This window comes from Haliotis cracherodii, unplaced genomic scaffold (genome assembly GCF_022045235.1).
Source record: "Haliotis cracherodii isolate W230 unplaced genomic scaffold, xgHalCrac1.p SCAF_7, whole genome shotgun sequence".
Taxonomy (NCBI): domain Eukaryota; kingdom Metazoa; phylum Mollusca; class Gastropoda; order Lepetellida; family Haliotidae; genus Haliotis; species Haliotis cracherodii.
The window spans coordinates 15855962-15878170 of NW_027266330.1; the positions used below are offsets into that span (position 1 = coordinate 15855962).

The 22209-nt window shown below is 41.8% G+C and overlaps 1 protein-coding gene across 1 annotated transcript in view; it reads left to right on the top strand.

The window, feature by feature from the left end:
* Positions 1 to 22209, top strand: part of LOC139448080 (structural maintenance of chromosomes protein 4-like) — a 42272-nt gene that overhangs the window by 16834 nt on the left and 3229 nt on the right. The window contains exons 9-25 of the mRNA XM_071229591.1: positions 55 to 205; positions 2837 to 2980; positions 3648 to 3725; positions 6006 to 6127; positions 6598 to 6706; positions 7349 to 7480; positions 7943 to 8145; positions 9362 to 9546; positions 9916 to 10028; positions 11505 to 11627; positions 12354 to 12480; positions 13968 to 14019; positions 15387 to 15524; positions 16339 to 16483; positions 17542 to 17715; positions 20625 to 20804; positions 21071 to 21303. Of these exons, the coding sequence (XP_071085692.1) occupies positions 55 to 205; positions 2837 to 2980; positions 3648 to 3725; positions 6006 to 6127; positions 6598 to 6706; positions 7349 to 7480; positions 7943 to 8145; positions 9362 to 9546; positions 9916 to 10028; positions 11505 to 11627; positions 12354 to 12480; positions 13968 to 14019; positions 15387 to 15524; positions 16339 to 16483; positions 17542 to 17715; positions 20625 to 20804; positions 21071 to 21303 (2409 nt within the window). The remainder of the gene's footprint in view (positions 1 to 54; positions 206 to 2836; positions 2981 to 3647; positions 3726 to 6005; positions 6128 to 6597; positions 6707 to 7348; positions 7481 to 7942; positions 8146 to 9361; positions 9547 to 9915; positions 10029 to 11504; positions 11628 to 12353; positions 12481 to 13967; positions 14020 to 15386; positions 15525 to 16338; positions 16484 to 17541; positions 17716 to 20624; positions 20805 to 21070; positions 21304 to 22209) is intronic.

Genomic DNA, 22209 nt, shown 5'->3' on the forward strand with positions numbered 1-22209 from the left:
GTTTCAGGGAGTACGAGACCCTGGTGTACATGGTGTTGCTCCTGTATGTTTCAGGGAGTACGAGACCCTGGTGAAGCAGTGTGAGGAGACCAAGAATGAGTTCAAGGAGTTTGAGCGCCAGGACGTAAAGTGTCGTGAAGATCTGAAACACTCGAAGGCCAAGACCAAGAAGCTGGACAAGACCCTGGATCAGGAGAAGAGAAAGGTAGCACGATTTTGCATTTAAATTAATAAGTTCCAGAAAATGTAAACAACGATAATGTTAAATTGTCAAATCAACATTGACAATATGGACATGGCCATCAATATTGATGCTTACCAACATATACATAATGATTATTAAAATTTCCATGCCAGGTGTTAGTCGACTAAGATGGGACACTTCACTGTGCAGAGTTACGTCCCTTGGTCACACCCAAACCTTTGATCATTGGTTCGAATCCAAATTCGCCCTGGTTATGTTTCTAGGTTTGTCAGCACCATACCCGTGGGTTGTAGGTTTCACCAAAGTGGTAAATGTCTGAGACCTGCATTTGTTTAGGCAGTCCTCCCACATCAAGCTGACCTGCTGTGATAAAACTGGAATACTGTTCAAAGTGGCAATAAACCCAACTCACTCATTCTTGATATTTTCGAAAGCATCTTCCCAAGGCAAGGGAGTTAACTGATTGTAACAGGACAGTTTCCAACCTTGCCGAACAAGGCTGAAATTTCCGGGCTCAATCGTAGCGCCACCTGTCGCTACTACAAGTTGTGTCCCTTCTGTGTCCCTCCTATTGACCAATCAGGTCCCACCTCACACATCTCTTTCATTTGCTTCAAACAAAATGGTGGCGCTCAGTCGAAACGATCTGATTGAAACTCAAGATCTATATTGTAACAAAATAGGTCTTACTTCGCGAAGGGCATCAAATCATGTGAGCACCTGGATTACAAACATGAAAGGATTTGGAAAATATCTGTTGATGACGAGTTGACGGTACAGCAAGATCCTTAATAATGCCTTGTGCAGGGACTGCCAGTTTGATTGATTAGACATTCATTAAATGGTGCTAGGAATTGGTTGTTCAATCATGATTGATGTTTCTCTCATCTCAATCTTCAACTTATCAGGGGTGGTTTGGTAGCCTAGTGGTTAAAGCGTTCGTTCGATTCCCGACATGGGTACAATGTGTGAAGCCCATTTCTGGTGTCCCCAACCGTGACATTGCTGAAATATTGCCAAAAGTGGAGTAAAACCATACTTGTTCGCTCACTCAAAACTTATCGGTTAGCGTCATTTTGCAGGGCTTGATTTAACGGTAAACATGTACCAGTGCAGCCTGTTATTAAAAAATGTAACCTAATATTTATATCTACCTGCACTGTGAGCATGTTACAAAAATTCAAATTTGTGATTAGGCCTTACTTTTCCACATCACAACCTGGTTTTGTCTGGTGCAACTAAATTTTCATATCAACATACACCTGGTTCAAGTTAAATCAAGTTCTTTAAATCGAGCCCTGTTTTGCTGTTTTTCAATTTGAAGTTCAGTGGAACCAGATCACACCTAACAATAAACCTACAAATACTCACTTCAGCATTGGCCTCCTATTTTTCTTCAAATGCTGATTAAGTAAGTAAGTAATAAACATTCTCTGGAAACATAACTCTGGGTTTTGTTCTTCTATTTTTTTAAAGACAGTTGAGAGACAGGGCAAAATCATTTGTGTTTGATCATGGAAAATTCTGTTCGATTGACTGGTAGTTTGGATCTTCCCTTCAGTCTTCGATTATTATCCCCCACCATGTGGAAGTGGAAGGGGGATATAGGAATGGGTGCGGTCAGTCAAGTTTCCTTTCTGGAGCAGAACTCAAAAACCATGAGATATCTTAACCAAACTTGGCACATAGATAGGTCTTGTGGTGAACTGGTGCCTTTTGATAGTTTGGGAATTTAAGAAATATTATTTTTCGAATTTTCCTGGCAATGACTTTGACTTTGACTGAAAATCACCAAACTTGGCACAGATCTTGAAAACCGTACAATATTTCTTCACCAAACTTGGCATATAAATAGGTCTCGTGGTAAACTGGTGTCTTTTGATAGTTTGGTAGTTTTTACGAATGTTTCCTTAGCAAGAGCATAACTCGGAAACTGTTCACACATTCTACCAAAACACCTACGCAGGGTTGTCTGAGAACCGTTACCATAATTACCTTATTGAGATGTATACCTCTTGACAAAGGAACTTGGACAACGTATATATAATTACACAAGGAAGTAAATTTAAAGCCCAGCCTGGTCAAGTGTATACAATGCTCAGTTGGGTAAATATCAAGGAAAGGCCTGAAACTTGTAGGTTTTGATGAACACAAAATTGTAGTAAACAAAAAGCATTGGATGAGATGACTAAATTGCGAAATAAAAGACTGTTCACCTGGACACAACTTGTAGAGTCATGGTGATGGACTCAAGGTGGCTCCAGTCCACTACTCAGATCATAGATGATTGGTGCTGTACTTCTCAGTACATCTTATGATCACCCCTGCTTTAAATGATCTCTAAGTAAAGTAAGAGCTACCTTACTTCTATGATTATTGTTTAAGTAATAACACAACTCATTACAAATACAGTTACATATTCTATCATTAACTGCAGATGGCAAAACAACACCAGTAATAACTTTTTTTAGTGCTGCAATTAGGCTATTTACAAAAAGGTCCAGTGAACATAGTTCACAGGGGCTAGTGCCTTGCGCACTACCGGACATGTCATATTGGCGGGGGATATGACTATTTCATGCTTGTTTCAATTAGTCAGAACTCTTATCGTTTAAATCTGTTTGTTTATAGATTGAGGAACTGAGAGCTGTGCCAGAAGAAAGCGAGAAAGCAATAGCAGATATGAAGAGAAAACTGGAAAAGCTAGAAGCTGACAAAGCCAAGGAAGAAGAAAAACTGAAGGAGGTCATGGAAAGTCTCAAGACGGAGACAAAGGTGGGTTATAGAGAATCTCTTGACAGACAAAGGTGGGTTATGGAGAGTCTCAAGACAAAGGTGGGTTATGGTCAGTCTCAAGGCAGACAAAGGTGGGTTATGGTCAGTCTCAAGGCAGACAAAGGTGGGTTATGGTCAGTCTCAAGGCAGGTGGGTTATGGTCAGTCTCAAGACAAAGGTGAGTTATGGAGAGACTCAAGGCAGACAAAGGGGGGTTATGGTGAGTCTCAAGACAAAGGTGGGTTATGGAGAGACTCAAGGCAGACAAAGGTTGGTTATGGAGAGACTCAAGGCAGACAAAGGTGGGTTATGGTGAGTCTCAAGACAAAGGTGGTTCATGGTGAGTCTCAAGACAAAGGTGGGTTATGGTGAGTCTCAAGGCAGAGACACTCATTAGTATATTTTAAAACTCCTCAGCAACCCTCAGATATATTCTTTTTGCGTTTCATGTTGACATATCAATATTAAAAGGGTTTTTTTCAGCAGACAAGTCTTAACATAGACTATTATTAGTGTAACAATTTTCCTCAACTCAGCCAGTCAAGTCACCGACTGTGCTGTGGTATTTGTAATAAGTATCTGTTTCAGCACCTAAAAAAACATTTTATATTTTGGCTGATTTGATCATGTAAGAAAGATAAATTGAACCTACAAACACATGTTCCAGGGCCTACAAGAGGAGAAAGATGGGAAGGAAGAGAAGCTGTTGGATTTACAGAAAGGTGTCAATGAAACCAAATCAAAGGTAGGCATCAACAAAGGATTTGAAGAGTTTGGACACCCAGCGATGCTTTTAGGTTCTGCCCATCCTGGTTTCATGTGCATATTTGTATTTAAGAAATAAACAAGACAAGTCGTTTATACTTTTATCAGATATCAACATTACGTACAGTCTCTTTAGGATGTTAATAACATTTACAAGAAACAACAGAAATGACATCATGATAAAACAATGTTTTATTGTGAAATAAGCCATGCCTCATTCTTCATTGTTCTTTGCGATTTATCTCTGTTATATTTGTGGTTAAGGCATTTGATGACCTGCCAAAGACCTTGGTTGGGCTTGACATATCTCCTGGAGGCAAGATTGTCCACTGGCCAATATCGAAGTCTAGTTTTCACCCTTGCCTTTTCAAGCTTCCTTTTCTGTACTAAAATATGAGTGGTCTACTGCGTATATCTATAGTCCAATCAGAGAATGTTTTATAATATCAACATCCGTGTTTCCTGAAAACGAGGTTGCTGTTTTCGCCACTGCCATCGTCCGTCGAATTTGCGCTTAAATTATTTCAAAAGTTTAGCTGAGACAAATATTTTCGAACTGTTTCAGAGTTTTCAAGTACTTTTATATAATCGAGTGCAAACTTAATTGTTTTTTAATTCAAACGACTGAAAGCTTATCGTAGTGACAGATGCAGTGCTATTTTTAGATGCCCCCCCCGCTGTACGTTTCAGGTTAACACAGGAAGTGCCGTTATACTTGATACTCTGTAATCTGTTAGCCTCTGTTACTGTACGGACCCGTGAAGATCTGGGGTAGAATAGGTCTTCAGCAACCCATGCTTGCCGTAAAAGGCGACTATGCTTGTCGTAAAAGGACGACTAACCGGATCGGGGGGTCAGGCTGGCTAACTTGGTTGATACATGTCATTGGTCCCAATTGTGTGGATCGATGCTCATGATATTAATGACTGGATTGTCTGGTCAAGACTTGATTATTTTACAGACCGCCTGCATATAGCTGGAATATTGCTGAGTGTGGCGTTAAACAACAAACCAACCAACTGTTATTGTAAGAGCAAAAATTCAGCAGTAATAAGTATATTTACTATGGTAATCTGTCATTTTGTTTCTCAGGGATGAAATCTCAAATCTATTTGTTGTCTGATTGACCAGGTTGTCTGCTTTGGTAGTCATCTTTGTGAAGCCATTTGAACAGTGATCTAATTGGATATCATATTTAAAACACAAGGGACACACGGGGTGGCACTGCCATTGAGCCCAGAAAAGGGGACTTGAAGTGGCATGGGTAGAAATAAAGGCTAGTGGACCCTGGAATTGGCTTCTGATTGCCATATTTCGATCTCTTTCACATTCAGTTTGATTTGTTTCTGAAAATTGTTGTCATGTTACAATTCAAACATATTTTTGGCTAAGGTATATATAGCATAGATAGGCGATCCGTAGTGTACATATATATAGATGAAAGCGTGAACGTTGTGTAAATTGAAAGTTGGTTGGTTTGTTGTTTAACACCGCACTCCAGCTATATGACAGCGGTCTGTAAAATAATCGAGTCTGGACCAGACAATCCAATGATTGATATCATGAGCATCGATCCACGCAATTGGGATCGATGACGTGCATCAACCAAGTCAGCAAGCCTGAACACCCGATCCCGTTAGTCGCCTTTTATGACAAGCATAGTCACCTTTTACGGCAAGCATGGGTTGCTGAAGACCTATTCTACCCCGGAATCTTCATGTGCCAAAGTAATTTTATTTCTGATTGTTTAGATCATATATACATGGTAAAAATTTGAAGCAAGTGATACTTATTAGACTGTTTGTGGAATATTTTACCGACTGCTTATAAGGTAGGCTGCACAAGCGGATTTTGACCTGCACCAGCTCAGTCTTGTCAGTGGGAAATGGAATTGATACAAGGTTTGGATTTCTGAGGTGATAATGCTGAGTATTAAGTAGAGACCAATAGAGACACGAATATGTACATACACGCGAAACACAAGTGTCAAAACGTGTGATGTCACCCTGGGCAAGTGACTAAGTTCAAATGTGCCTCAGTTCACCCAGCAGGGAATGGGTAACCGCTGTGTGAGGTGGATGTAAAAACCCTCGGTTGCCAGGTTGGGTTGTATACTCCCCAGGGAGTTGAGAATGAAAACTGGATCCACTGGTCAGGGAACAAATAAACCGCATTTGAGCAGATAATCGTATCTGGATGAACGTGGGATATAAACAATAACAATAACAATACCGGTGGTAATAATAATCTCTCCCCTCAGCTTCAAGTAGCTCAGTCTGAGCTGGATCTGTATCTTAGCAACCAGCAGACAGCGACCACCAAGCTGGAGGAGATGCAGAAGAACCTGGACAAGGCTGAAACCAACATGAAGGATAGAAAAAGGTATACCTCAGATTCTTACTGGAATAAAAAAACGTCTCGACCTGAACTGGTACCCATATGCCCCCAGAATTGTCATCAATCTCATCAAAATCAGATCTTAGTGCTTGCTACCGCTACACGAACAGCCGACGATATACTTCAATACATTTATTTGTCCCCTGAAAACTGTATGGTAGAATTCGGCTATACTGACATTGTTTGATTTCTGTTGCTTCTTGTTTTGGCCGTTTGGCCCAGTTGTCTAAGGCGCTGCGATTCGCTGTGCAGAGTTGGGTCCCTTGGGCACACCAGAAACGTAAATGTGTGAGACCCGCATCACCTCGGGCTTTCCTCCCACATTAAGCTGACACGCCGTGATATAACTGGAATACTGTTAAAAGCGGCATTAAACCCAACCCAGTCACTCACTCTTGTTTTGGCCAGGTGATATGGCTAATGACTGAGGAATAAATCCCTGGTTTGTCTTTCAGTGGAATTGCCGAGCTGGAGAAAACCATCCCTGAAGTAGAGCAACTGGTGGCCAAGTGCAAGAAGGAGCTAGAGTCAGCTGTCAGTGTTGAATCTAGGTCGACCGAAGAGGTATGTCGGCTGTGAAACTATTTGTGAAAGGGGTGTCAACCAATCACCATCGTCGGTAAGATTTTACAGGGGTAGACATCACTGGATATGGCCATCTAGTCTGCATCTCATTTCGTTTCAAGTGGATATGTAAAATAACTAAATCGTGGGAGAGAGCATTGTGTTTCAATTTAGTCTCGGACTAACAGACTAGTGGCCGTGTCTGTCCCTGATTTGACCCATGAAGATCTGGGGTAGAATAGGTCTTCAGCAACCCATGCTTGCCATAAAAGGCGACTATGCTTGTCGTAAGAAGGCGAGTAACAGGATCGGGTGGTCAGACTTGCTGACTTGGTTGATGCATGTCATCGATCCCAATTGAATCACTGGATTGTCTGGTCCAGACTCAATCATTTACAGAGCGCCGTCATATGGCTATATGGCTTGAATATTGCTGAGTGCGGCGTTAAACAACATACTACTACTACTACTACTACTACTACTACTTTACTTTTCTATATCTATCTAAATATATCATATGACAAGAAGTGATTGGTCTTGTTAGGATTCAATGGACAACTACACACATTTTTCACCATGTCATGAGATTTCAGTGATTGTTATGTCTTGCCATCCATGTTGATCATCTACTTTTATCCGAAGGTTCGCAGTCTGAGAGCCAAGGTCGAGGACGCCCGCAACTCAATGCAGTCGGCCAAGAGACAGGGCAGGGTGATCGAAGCACTGATGGACCAGAAGAAATCGGGCAAACTACCAGGCATACAAGGCAGACTGGTATGGTGGCTTGCAGTACATTGCTGCAGAAAATACTACTATGTTATGATATATTAGGGGCGGTCGATTGCCTAGTGGTTAAAGCGTTCGCACGTCACGCCGAAGACCCGGATTCGATTCCCGACATGGGTACAATGTGTGAAGCCCATTTCTGGTGTCCCCCGCCGTGATATTGCTGGAATATTGCTAAAAGTGGCGTAAAACTGTACTCACTCACTCACTCATGTTAAACTGCGGCATGGTATCTCAGTGAGCTAGCACTTATAAATTGGCATCTGTGCGGACTAGTACAAGCAGCCACACACACACAAAAAAAACACACACACACACACACACACACAAGAGCAATAATCTTGGACGCGACGTTAAACCCCATTTCACCTCACCTCTTCTTATCATAGCGTCTGTTGAGAGCAGCGTACACCCAACTCACTGATTGTATTCTGTATGATGTGTGCACAGGGAAACCTGGGGGCAATAGATGAGAAGTATGATGTCGCCGTGTCAACGGCTTGCGGGGCCCTGGACCACATCGTTGTGGACAGCATCAACACGGCACAGAAGTGTGTGGAGTTCCTCAAGAAGAACAGCGTGGGTTCAGCCACCTTCATTGGCTTGGACAAGATGCAGCGATGGGTGGAACACACCAAGAGGAAGATCACAACGTAAGCTATCACAGACACTGGCACCAGGCTCATAGCCTGGAAATATTCCTGCTAATGATCACCTTTATATCTGAGGGAAATTTTCAAAGGAAGTCATTATTCTCAATTTCCCTGTTTTGAGAAATGTGAATCTGGTAGTGGCACTTTTTTTAAGCCGAAGAAGCTTTCATTTACCCATTATTTACCCATATTTTATGGTTTTCATATTTATTTATAACCAATTAGCTTGAGTAAATTGTCTAAATTTTGCAGCAAAATTGTGGTTAAGCAAACAAAGAAGAAAAGCCTGGTCACCTTGCCATTTTTTATATGTGAAATTGATGCAATGGGTTCCGTCCTTCCATGTGCGTGTCCCGAAATCGTTTCTGGAGCATAACTCAGAAACCGTTAAATATTTCCCTACAAAACTTTGCATGTCTTTCAGACTCATGCTGAGCTGGTGCCATTTGCTATTTAGGAATTTTTTAATTTTTTACATTTCCATGGCAACAAGTTATACTTAGGTTCTATTTGGGTGGTGTTCGTTTCCAGAACGTAACTCAAAAACCGTTAAATACTTTCTTACAAAACTTTGCATGTCTACTAGGCACATACTGAACTGGTGCCTTTTGATATTTAGCACTTTTAGAAATTTAATTTTTTACGTTTCCATGGCAACAAGTTGGACTTAGAAAACAATAAGGGTAGTTTTTGATTCCTGATGAAATTTGCCACATCTCTCACACATGCTGAATTGTTACCTTTTGCTATTTATGAATTTTAGAAAATTTGTATTACTGGGCATTATTTCCAGAAATATTTCCTTGCCAAACATTGCATGTCTATATATAAAGCACATACTGAACAGAACTGGTGCCATTTGTTATTAAGGAGTGTTATAAATGTTTATTTTAGAATTTCCATTGCAGCTATTTTGACATGGGCTAAAAAAAGTGTTGGATCAGTTGCCTGGTTTGGGACCATAACATGTTAAAATGGGCGGGGGATGTAGATGACTTCGTTGACTATACGCTTGTTTTTTATTTATTTGGTTTTTATTTTTATTGATATTATTTGTTAGTTACTATTTATTTTTATTTTATTTTTATTTATTTTTTATTATTATTATCATAATTATTATTTTTATTATTTATTTATTTCATTATTTTATTTATTTTATTTATTTTATTTATTTTGTGGCCTAGTGTTTGAATTTGATTTGTTGTTTTTTTTTCAGACCAGAGAATGTACCGCGGCTGTTTGATCTTGTTAAAACAAAGGATGCTGCAATTTTGCCAGCATTTTACTTTGCACTGAGAGACACTCTTGTGGCTAAAGACTTGGATCAGGCTACTCGGATAGCATACGGGAAGACACGGTACCGCGTTGTCACACTGACAGGGCAGCTGATTGACACATCAGGTAACACGATCTAGAGGCTCTACAAAACTCTTCTGGGACATAGGTTGTCAATCGAAGAAGTTGTTATCATTAAATTGTGTCTACTTTGTGCCCTGTATTACTTGAATACCATGATTTGAAATGCTAATGAATATGTATCACAATACGTTTGGAAAACTAATATAAATATACTAATTTATTGAATTTTCAATTGATCATTTTGGCTTTTTTCAAGTAATTGCTGGCTCATCAGAGAAAAAAAAATAAAAAGTAAATCTTTACAAATGAACTTTTCTTAAATTTAAAGCAGAAAATCATTCTGTTTTGCGGACTTGCTTTTAGCATGTTTGGTGTGGCACGTACTGAAAGTGACGTTTTGCCTTGTGTCAGGTACCATGAGTGGTGGTGGTACGTCAGTGAGCAGAGGAAGAATGGGATCGTCCCTTGCCTCGGATGCTGTGGACCCCAAACAACTGGCCAACATGGAGAACACACTCGAAAAGGTGAGACAGTCGACGGCAGTTGTGATCCGGGGTAGAATAGGTCTTTAACAACCCATGCTTGCTGTAAAAGGTGACTATGTTTGTCGTAAGAGGCGACTAACGGGATCGGGTGGTCAGGCCTGGTGACTTGGTTGATGTATGTCATCCATCATAATTGCGTGGATCGATGCTCATGATATCAATCACTGAATTGTCTGGACCAGACTCAATTATTTACAGACTGCCGTCATATGGCTTGAATATTGCTGAGTGCGGCGTTAAACAACAAGCAAACAAACAAACAGGCCAGGTTGTTGATACTATCCAGGCACTCAAAGTCCGCCTCTGTGGTAAAATGGATAGAGCCTCTGTCTGAATGGAGAGTCCCCGGCTGTGTCTTACCGAAAGACGTTAAAACACACACCACACCCACATTTTGATTTGTTGCCCTTCTATCTCAGTGTAAAAAGAACAACCATAAGAATCTTTTGATATTTCGGGTAAGTCATGCTTGTAATAGGTGACCCATGGATCAGGTGGTCAGGCTCGGGGACTCGGTTGATGGCATAACATACATAGGTATTCTAGATGTTAATCACTGGATTGTCTGAACTGGATTATTTACAGACCTATAATGTTGATGGAATATTGCTGAGTGTGGCGTTACACAACCAACCAACCAATATTCCGGAGTACCTCTTGTGAATCCCCCTGTAACATACTTAAAATAGGAAAAACATCATAGGAAAAATTATCATATTTATACATACATACAACTACGTTGGCAACAATGTGGAACTCACATTGACATCCCCGCTTTAAGACCGATCTCCTTCAGAAATATCATTCCAGCCCTGATCACTATGTTCACTTGACCGGTTGTGACTATTGTCACTATTGGTCAGTCACTTACTCCTGTTGGAGAGGTTTGTGTTTTGTTCAATAATAAACAAATAAACAAATTTTGTGTGTAAAAGTGATTTTCCACCATGCTTGGTATAATATTAATGGTAATAAAGTTGTCAGTTTGATGTCGGCTTCAAATCATTGTCTTTCTTTTAATATTGATAAGTGCAGGTCAAACATCAGTGTGCTTCCAAATCACATGACTGGGTTAGAATAGGTCTTCAGCAACCCATGCTTGTTGTAAAAGGCGACTAACGGGATTGGAGGGTCAGGCTTGCTGACTTGGTTGATGCATGTTATTGTATCCCAATTGCATGGATCGATGCTCATGGTATCAGTCACTTGATTGTCTGGTCCTGACTCGATAATTTACAGACTGCCGTCATATTGCTGGACTATTGCAGAGTGTGGCATTAAACAAACAAACTAAATCACACATACATCAGTCTCAATAAAATCAGATAGGAAACTAAACCTGGAGACAAATTATTTTTCTAGGGCATTGTTTTTGGGCAAAAAATATGCACTTCCACCCCTCTGTCACTGACTATGATATATTGAAATTGACTCATTGTTTTCCTGTGTTGACAGTTGATGTCGGAGTCCCGGGAAGCAAGAGGACGGAAGGAGGACCTGGAGGACAAGATCGGACACAATGAGAAGGATCTTACCAACATGAAACACAGTCTGCAGAAGTTCAAGATGGAGATCAAGGTAAGACCTTTGACATATCATCTTGGATGACAGTCTTGTTCGATGGCTGTCACTTTCAAACCTGTCAAAGGACAGAATGTGGTCACCTCAATTTAATTCTTGTGTCCGACATCAGCAGTCGATGAGTTCCGCCACTGGTCAGATGCCAGTAAAAACTACTTGCAGTCTAGAGGGGGCACATGGATCAGTTGTCTGAGGCACTGCATTTCACTATGCAGAGTTATGTCCCTTGGGCACACCAGAACCCTATGATAGATGTTTCTAGGTTTGTCAGCACCTTACTGGTGCTCCTTGGTTTGACCGGAGTGGTAAATGTTTGAGATCTACATCACTTTGGCTTTCCTTCCCACTTTAAGCTGACTCACCATGATTTAACAGGACTACTGTTCAAAGCAGTGTTAAAACCCATACATAACTCACTCACTTCCAATATTAATAGTATTCCAGTATTAATAGTCAACTGAAATGGTGCCATACGACAAGTTAATTGGACTTGCAGACTTTAAAGCTTTTGTCACAAACTGCCCACGTGGGTACAATGTGTGAAGCCCATTTCTGGTGTCCCCCCGCCGGGATAATGCTGGAATATTGCTAAAAGCGGCGTAAAACAATACTCACTCACTCTTAAGGGGTTATTCATGATCAACTGATTTCTACTGGATTGTTTCAATACTCTAGAGTTTGGCATTCACTAAATATTACCTGCTGCTGATGTTGTTTGTGCAGGCTCTGTCAGACCAGACCACGACACTGAAGGCACAGATTGTGGAGCAGCAGGAGAAGGTCAAGGCCGCAGCCCCCGATCAGAAACAGCTGAAGGAGTTGGAGAAGAAAGTCAACGAATACAAGAAAGGTTTGATAAATCAGCCAGATTAGAAATCCCCTGTGTCTTTTTGTCCAGCAGTATAAGGAAGTTTGTACAATTCAGCAGCCTTTGATAGTCCTGCGAGTCTGATTGGGGACACTCTGCATGGTCCAGTGGTAGTGTCCACTCAGGGAGCAGAAGGTCGGGGGTTTGATCCCGGGCTGCGGCATACCAAAAGGCGTTCAAAAATGGTACTTGTTGTTACCCTGCCTGGCACTCGGCATTAAAAGGCCTAAACAAGGACTGGTCGGCTCCGAGTCAGTGTACTTTGTACACATATGCAAGCAAGCATGTCACTTTATTTGTACAATAATACTGAACACGACATTAAGGCCCATTTCACCTCACTAGTCTTATTGCCTAGGGTTCTTTATAACCAATATTGCAATTTGTGACTATAATGTTGTTTTGTGACCAGCTCTTCGCTAATTTAGGATTCAACAGTTGCTTAAGCGATATTCCAAATAGAATTTCTTTACTTGGTTCAGTCTATATTCCTAGAAGATAAATTATTCTGCTGCTATTGACCACAATTTGTGACAGTTGTTTGATAATATAAGATAGCCACACCATAAATCGGAAAGAACAATGAAAAACGAACCATGGTTTATTTCACATTAAACATTGTTCTGTTATGACGTCATTTCTGGAGATTCCAATATGTGCTCGCAACTTGATGACGTCATACATTGGACGACGTTATCTTTTTAAGAGGGAAGTGTTCAGTAAGTTGTTCTCCATAAATGTAGCTGGGCTACGCAGATAAATGAAGTGGCCGAACGATCGCATCCAAAAGTGGAAGAGATATGACAATCGGTATTAGGAGAAAAAGTACAGATCATCGATGTGAGAATATGTGGGAAATACCAAACTTAGCCCTCCTTTTTGTAAAATGGACTGGTCCGACATTTCCGAGGTTGGATTCTATTTATCCATGATTCATCCTCCCTGCAGTGAACAATAAACAACTCCCTCTCGTTAAAGAAAGAACTTTGTAATCTGCGGATTGAGTAATAGAATGAGTAACAACTTCCATTGCTAAGGGATGCAAGTCTGCAGAGGAGGTGGCCCAGTCGTCTAAGGCGCCGCGATTCGTTGTACAGAGTTGCGTCCCTTGGTCACGCCAGATTATGTTTCTAGGTTTGTCAGCACCATACCCATGCTCGTGGGTTTCACCGAAGTGGAAAACGTCTGAGACCTGCATCACTTCGGGCTTTCCTCCCACATTAAGCTGACACGCTGCGATATAACTGGAATACTGTTAAAAGCAGAGTTAAACCCAACTCACTCGCTCACTCTGCAGAGGAAATTGTGGTGCCCTTAAATGAATGGGCCACCTGCTTCCCCCAAATCTTTGAAAGAGTGTTTGTAGGGCACTGTGCCAAAGTGATGCATAGGGATGATGTTAATGATTATTAAAAGGGCATTTTTTATTGCTGATTTGTGTTTTGATAAGGGAATTGTTCCATTTCCAGATTTTGACAAAGCCAGTGGTGCTGCATCCAAAATAGAAGCTGAGGTACAGAGGTAAATGGGATGTTTTATAAATCAGTTGATAATAGAACCAGCCTAGACAGAAGTTTTATTGTCTGTGAGGACAATATATTTGTTTTTTTCAAGCTACATTTTGTTTCATATATTCACAAATAGTTTCAAATATCATCATGAAACTTTGCGCTTAGCAACCAAGAGGAGAAGTGGTATGTGTTAATTTTGATGTCAGGAAGCAGAGTGCAACTGTGTAGAGAATATTTCTGATTTTATCTTTTCTGACTCATACAAATGAGTAATAAGTATGAGTCAGGATAAGTATAAATGATATTTTTACTCTAAAAAATACATATTTTATCTTATCCTGACTCATACTTATTACTCATTTGTATGAGTCAGGATAAGTATAAATGATATTTTTACTCTAAAAAATACATTTTTCTTGTCAAATAACATGTTTATCTCATCAAGTGACATGACACTTTTGTTATGGTTTTGTTTGTTGTTTAACACTGTACTCAGCAATATTCAAGCTGTAAGAAGGCGGTCTGTAAATAATCGAGTCTGGACCAGACAAGCCAGTTATTGACATCATGAGCACCAATGTACACAAATGGTATACGATGACATGCATCAACCAAGAAACTTTGTTATTTTCATCCAGTTTGTGATTTTCTGGCTTGGCTTCTTAATTTAGGCACTTTCTAAAGATATTACAAGGCAATGACTATAAGGTAATGTATTCTGTTTTGTGATCAGTGATTATATATAGTAAGCTAATGTTGCCCTGAGTAGTTATGAAGCTGTTTGTAGCAAAACTTTGTAAAGTAATCTTTTTTTGAAAACGCTACAAGATTACGAAGTGAATTGATACATGGTGTATCATGACAACAGGTGTAAAAATGAACTCACTACAGTGGATATATGGGTAACTGAATGTTAAATTCAGGGGTAAATGCCTCTATGTGTCCATGCATGGTGACACCCCTACCGAAGCTTATGTGATAGTTATAACTCACTACACTGGATATATGGGTAACAATGTTAAATTCAGGGGTAAATGCCTCTATGTGTCCATGCATGGTGACACCCCTACCGAAGCCTATATGACAGTTATAAGATTCTGAGTATCAACACACTGTGGTGGATATGTGGATGACTACCTTATTTTCTTGAGTGTAGTGCGCACCCAAGTATAATGCCCACACCCCTCTAGCGGATGCAGTATTTTGGAAAAAAAAAAATTTGAATATTATACACCGTACCCCTTCAGCGAATTCTGGTAAACGAACGGGTGATGAGTAACTTGGTCAGCACAAATTTGAAATTTGAGATAAAAAATTACCAGACATGTTGATTTACTGTTTGAAGTGTATTATTTTATTTTTTATTTTTTCTTTAAGCCTCCACCAGCAAATCATGGACATTGGAGGCTCGAAGTTGAAAGCTGTTCAGAGTCGTGTGGATGCAGTTTCACAGCAGATAGATCAGGTCACCGGACAGATGACCAAGGCCAATGTAGGAGTGAAGACATCAGAGAGGTAGGAACCGGACCTGTTATGCTGACTACTGGGGCTATTAATAGGTAGAAATGAATAAAGTATAGCTGACAATCTCAAAGACGGCGGCCATTTTCCTCCCTGTCGCTATGTCATGGGAGGGACTTCACGCATATGCATTCCCTTCATCAGACAGGGATATTCCTTTAGAGCCTAGGTCTTCGTCGATAAGCGAGGTATTTATTCGATGATAAATGGAAGAGTTTTGACCAGTTCGCAAGATCCAAAGGGATTACTGCAGCTAAGGTCACTTCTCCACAAGTAGCTGATTACTTGTGTCATTACTAAGAACCACAAAAGATCTTAAAGATTCTACTCTGGGCACTTATCAGGCTGATATCAGTTCAGTCCTGATTATGTCAAACGGTGTAAAACTTACTAAAGTCCCGAAATGATAGCTCTACTGAGATCTTACAGATCGAGGACTCAAGAAGCTTTTTATTCCCTGTAAAAGAACCCTGTAAATTCATTAAAGATCAAAACTATTTATACGAGGACAATCGGACCTTGCTTGGTTTGTTCTTGCGTACTGTAGAGATATGTAATCATTAAGGGTTTTCTACTCGTGGGAGGGGTGGTCAGGTAGCCTAGTGGTTAAAGTGTTCGCTTATCACGCCGAAGACCAGGGTTCGATTCCCGACATGGGTACATGTGTGAAGCCCATTTCTGGTGTTCCCCGCCGTGATATTGCTGGAATATTGCTAAAAGCGGCGTAAAACCATACTCACTCACTCACTCTACTTGTGGGAACGCCTGTGTGGTCTAATTTTAGATTAATGTAATGATCTTTGTGCAGAAACTTGAAGAAGGCAGAGGACAAAGTGAAGTCTGTGGAGGAGGAGATTGAGGAGAACAAACAGAAAATTGGTGAACTGGAGGCACAGTTTAAACAACTGGAAGAAGATGCGAGCAAAGTTCTAGAGGCCTACCAACAGTCTCAGGTAGGTTGTTGTGACACTGTCATGGTGGTCTACCAACAGTCTCAGGTAGGTTGTTGTCAACACTGTCATGGTGGTCTACCAACAGTCTCAGGTAGGTTGTTGTGACACTGTCGTGGTGGTCGACCAACAGTCTCAGGTAGGTTGTTGTCAACACTGTCATGGTGGTCTACCAACAGTCTCAGGTAGGTTGTTGTGACACTGTCGTGGTGGTCTACCAACAGTCTCCTCAGGAAGGTTGTTGTGACACTGTCATGGTGGTCTACCAACAGTCTCAGGTAGGTTGTTGTCAACACTGTCATGGTGGTCTACCAACAGTCTCCTCAGGAAGGTTGTTGTGACACTGTCATGGTGGTCTACCAACAGTCTCAGGTAGGTTGTTGTGACACTGTCATGGTGGTCTGCCAACAGTCTCAGGTAGGTTGTTGTGACACTGTCATGGTGGTCTGCCAACAGTCTCAGGTAGGTTGTTGTGACACTGTCATGGTGGTCTGCCAACAGTCTCAGGTAGGTTGTTGTGACACTGTCATGGTGGTCTACCAACAGTCTCAGGTAGGTTGTTGTGACACTGTCATGGTGGTCTACCAACAGTCTCAGGTAGGTTGTTGTCAACACTGTCATGGTGGTCTGCCAACAGTCTCAGGTAGGTTGTTGTGACACTGTCATGGTGGTCTACCAACAGTCTCAGGTAGGTTGTTGTCAACACTGTCATGGTGGTCTACCAACAGTCTCAGGTAGGTTGTTGTGACACTGTCATGGTGGTCTGCCAACAGTCTCAGGTAGGTTGTTGTCAACACTGTCATGGTGGTCTGCCAACAGTCTCAGGTAGGTTGTTGTGACACTGTCATGGTGGTCTGCCAACAGTCTCAGGTAGGTTGTTGTGACACTGTCATGGTGGTCTGCCAACAGTCTCAGGTTGGTTGTTACCAAACACTAAAACCAACATATCACCTTTCATTACAAAGATATATCAGCCTGCCTCTATGTGCCTGATACCTTTCACTTGATATGTGAGTATTCACATTTTTTCAAAATCTGATGTCTTGGCGTTATTATTTCAGGAGAAGATGGGTGATGTGGAGAGCTCCCTGAATGAGATCAAGACAGAGCTGGGCAAGTTGGAGGAAGAGGAGAACACACTCCAGAAGGAGACCATTGAGGTGCGCCATGAGCTGGAGAAGTACGATGGCATCATCAAGACCAACCAAGCCAAGATCAAGCACTGGAAGAAAGAGGTGAGCGTTGCAGAGATGGTATAGTGAGGTGGACATTACAGAGACGCTATAGTGAAGTGAGCATTGCAGAGACGGTATAAGGAGGTGGACATTGCAGAGACGGTATAATGAGGTGGACATTGCAGAGACGGTATAGTGAGGTGGACATTGCAGAGACGGTATAGTGAGGTGGACATTGCAGAGACGGTATAGTGAGGTGGACATTGCAGAGAAGGTATAGTGAGTTGGACATTGCAGAGAGGGTATAGTGAGTTGGACATTGCAGAGACGGTATAGTGAAGTGAGCATTACAAAGATGGTATAGTGAGGTGGACATTGCAGAGGAGGTATAGTGAGGTGGACATTGCAGAGACGGTATAGTGAAGTGAGCATTGCAGAGACGGTATAGTGAGGTGGACGTTGCAGAGATGGTATAGTGAGGTTGACATTACAGAGACGCTATACTGAGATGGACATTGCAGAGAGGGTATAGTGAGGTGGACATTGCAGAGACGGTATACAGTCGTGCCTTGTTTATACGAACACTTGCGTCATTTCACAATTCGTCCGTATAAACGAATTTCCGTATAACTGAAATCAGCTTCTAACTGGAAGAGTTACTTCCCTTCAATTATGCAACTCATGACAAAATTCCATATAATACTGTTTTTATCAATTTCGGCGAAATCGTGTGTGAAGCGATCGGAAGATCGCACTACTCACCATTATTAACAGCAACCACGGTCAGAATACCGCTATTGACGCCTTGAAACGAACTTTAGTTGACAGAGAATGGATACATATATCATAAATTACATACTTTGACTCGTTAAGAGTCATATTTGTTTTAGTTTGACGATTCTATGTCAACATGAAATTCTCGCGATCACATGCGCGTGAGCCTTGACGGTGACTGGTCAGACTGGTTCCATGTAAAAAATAATACCCGGGAATAGCGATCAGCTGCTTCGCTTAGGGTTATTATTATTTTAAATATGTTTAGTAAAGGCTGCATATAATTAAGAAAATAATATATTATTCCTGATAAAAAAAATAGTTTCAGATACAATTGTTACCGATCCTTGCATTAAAAATCCTATAAAGTTATATCATTGGGTGTGTCTTGACTTACTGTAGTCAACCTGTTTGCTGGAGGAGACTCTAAGTGAAGTCAACCTGTTTACAGGTGGAGATTCTTTGTGAAGTCAACCTGTTTACAGGTGGAGTCTCTTAGTGAAGTCAACCTGTTTACAGGTGGAGACTCATAGTGAAGTCAACCTGTTTACAGGTGGAGACTCTTTGTGAAGTCAACCTGTTTACAGGTGGAGACTCTTAGTGAAGTCAACCCATTTACAGGTGGAGGCTCTTTGTGAAGTCAACCTGTTTACAGGTGGAGACTCTTAGTGAAGTCAACCTGTTTACAGGTGGAGACTCTTAGTGAAGTCAACCTGTTTACAGGTGGAGACTCTTTGTGAAGTCAACCCGTTTACAGGTGGAGTCTCTTAGTGAAGTCAACCTGTTTACAGGTAGAGTTTCTTAGTGAAGTCAACCTGTTTACAGGTAGAGTTTCTTAGTGAAGTCAACCTGTTTACAGGTAGAGTCTCTTAGTGAAGTCAACCTGTTTACAGGTGGAGACTCTTAGTGAAGTCAACCCATTTACAGGTAGAGTTTCTTAGTGAAGTCAACCTGTTTACAGGTGGAGACTCTTAGTGAAGTCAACCTGTTTACAGGTGGAGTCTCTTAGTGAAGTCAACCCGTTTACAGGTGGAGACTCTAAGTGAAGTCAACCTGTTTACAGGTAGAGTTTCTTAGTGAAGTCAACTTGTTTACAGGTAGAGTTTCTTAGTGAAGTCAACCTGTTTACAGGTGGAGTCTCTTAGTGAAGTCAACCTGTTTACAGGTGGAGACTCTAAGTGAAGTCAACCTGTTTACAGGTGGAGACTCTTAGTGAAGTCAACCTGTTTACAGGTGGAGACTCTTAGTGAAGTCAACCCATTTACAGGTGGAGACTCTTAGTGAAGTCAACCTGTTTACAGGTGGAGTCTCTTAGTGAAGTCAACCTGTTTACAGGTGGAGACTCTTAGTGAAGTCAACCTGTTTACAGGTGGGGACTCTTTGTGAAGTCAACCCGTTTACAGGTGGAGTCTCTTAGTGAAGTCAACCTGTTTACAGGTGGAGACTCTTAGTGAAGTCAACTCATTTACAGGTAGAGTTTCTTAGTGAAGTCAACCTGTTTACAGGTGGAGGCTCTTAGTGAAGTCAACCTGTTTACAGGTGGAGTCTCTTAGTGAAGTCAACCCGTTTACAGGTGGAGACTCTAAGTGAAGTCAACCTGTTTACAGGTAGAGTTTCTTAGTGAAGTCAACCTGTTTACAGGTAGAGTTTCTTAGTGAAGTCAACCTGTTTACAGGTAGAGTTTCTTAGTGAAGTCAACATGTTTACAGGTGGAGTCTCTTAGTGAAGTCAACCTGTTTACAGGGGGAGACTCATAGTGAAGTCAACCTGTTTACAGGTGGAGACTCTTAGTGAAGTCAACCCATTTACAGGTTGAGACTCTTAGTGAAGTCAACCTGTTTACAGGTGGAGTCTCTTAGTGAAGTCAACCTGTTTACAAGTGGAGACTCTTAGTGAAGTCAACCTGTTTACAGGTAGAGTCTCTTAGTGAAGTCAGCCTGTTTACAGGTGGAGACTCTTAGTGAAGACAACTTGTTTACAGGTGGAGACTCTTAGTGAAGTCAACCTGTTTACAAGTGGAGACTCTTAGTGAAGTCAACCTGTTTAATGGAGGAGTCTCTTAGTGAAGTCAACCTGTTTACAGGTGGAGACTCATAGTGAAGTCAACCTGTTTACAGGTGGAGTCTCTTAGTGAAGTCAACCTGTTTACAGGTGGAGTCTCTTAGTGAAGTCAACCCATTTGCTCTGTGTTGTAGCTTGGTCATCTTAGCCTGAACAAGGTGGATGGTGTTGAGAATGAGGAGATGGTGACCGTAGCGACGGAGCAGCTCACCAGCATCAACAAGGAGGAGGTCCAGTATGAGATCACTGTCCTGGAGGAGAAGCTCGCACAGATGAAGCCCAACATGGCTGCCATTGCTGAGTACAGGAAGAAGGTGAGGTTTTCTAATCTGATGAATCATTATTCATGTAAATCATGAAATCGATGCAATGAATGCGAGTGTCCCCTGCTCACAATTATAAATCAAGACATTTTTCTGGACATATTGGAGTTTATTGCCAACCTGGGATGAGAAATAGCATTGCTGCCTGAATTATTACAACTAGTCCCCATTTCCCTTGCATTCACGTCACACTTGGTCTGTAGGGAAAACCACGTGCTCTGTGGGGTCCATTCCTCACATTCACTCTTCACTTGCAGGAGGAGCTGTACCTCCAGCGAGTGTCGGAACTCGACTCCATCACCGAGGTACGAGACCAGCAGCGGAAGTACCACGAGGATCTTCGCAAGCAGCGATTAGATGAGTTCATGACAGGATTCAGCGCCATCACCAACAAGCTGAAGGAGATGTACCAGATGATCACTCTCGGGGGAGATGCAGAGCTAGAGCTGGTCGACTCACTCGACCCATTCTCGGAAGGAATTGTGTTCAGGTGAGGACAGATGTAACTAGTGTTACACATAACAATTCGGTCAGCATGGGTTCCCTTACCAGATATTTCTGAAACCAAGCACATCGTTTCCAAGTTTTGAAAATTAGTAATGATGTTGAACAAGCCTCTGCGAAATAATCATGCTGCTTTGAATAATCTGCAGTCAGTAACAGCAGCAGGGGTGGAAGGTTTTGCCTGTTTGGTGGCCAGGTGCTTGTGTGCTTGCTTGGGGGCTGGGTGCTTGTGTGTTTGTTTGGGGTCCGGGTGCTTGTGTGCTTGCTTGGGGGCCGGGTGCTTGTGTGTTTGTTTGTGGGCCAGGTGCTTGTGTGTTTGTTTGGGGGCCGGGTGCTTGTGTGTTTGTTTGGGGGCCAGGTGCTTGTGTGTTTGTTTGGGGGCCAGGTGCTTGTGTTTTTGTTTGGCGGCCAGGTGCTTGTCTGTTTGCTTGTGGGCCAGGTGCTTGTGTGTTTGTTTGGGGGCCAGGTGCTTGTGTGTTTGCTTGGGGGTCAGGTGCTTGTGTGTTTGTTTGTGGGCCGGGTGCTTGTGTGTTTGCTTGTGGGCCAGTTGCTTGTGTGTTTGCTTGTGGGCCAACTTAAAGATCCATTTAATCAGTCTACTGAGTTGATTGACATATCAATGTTTCTTGCTTATGAGGGTGACCCTTGAAGATCCAGGGTAGAATTGGTCTTCAGCAACCCGTGCTTGCTGTTAAAGGCGACTATGCTTGTCGTAAGAGGCAACATGGGACTGGGTTGTCAGGCTCGCTGACTTGGTTGATGCATGTCATCATATCCAAATTGAAAGGATCGATGCCCATGATGTCAATCACTGGACTGTATGGTCCAGACTTGATTATTTACAGACCGCCGTCATAGAGCTGGAATATTGCTGTGTGCGGCATTAAGAAAC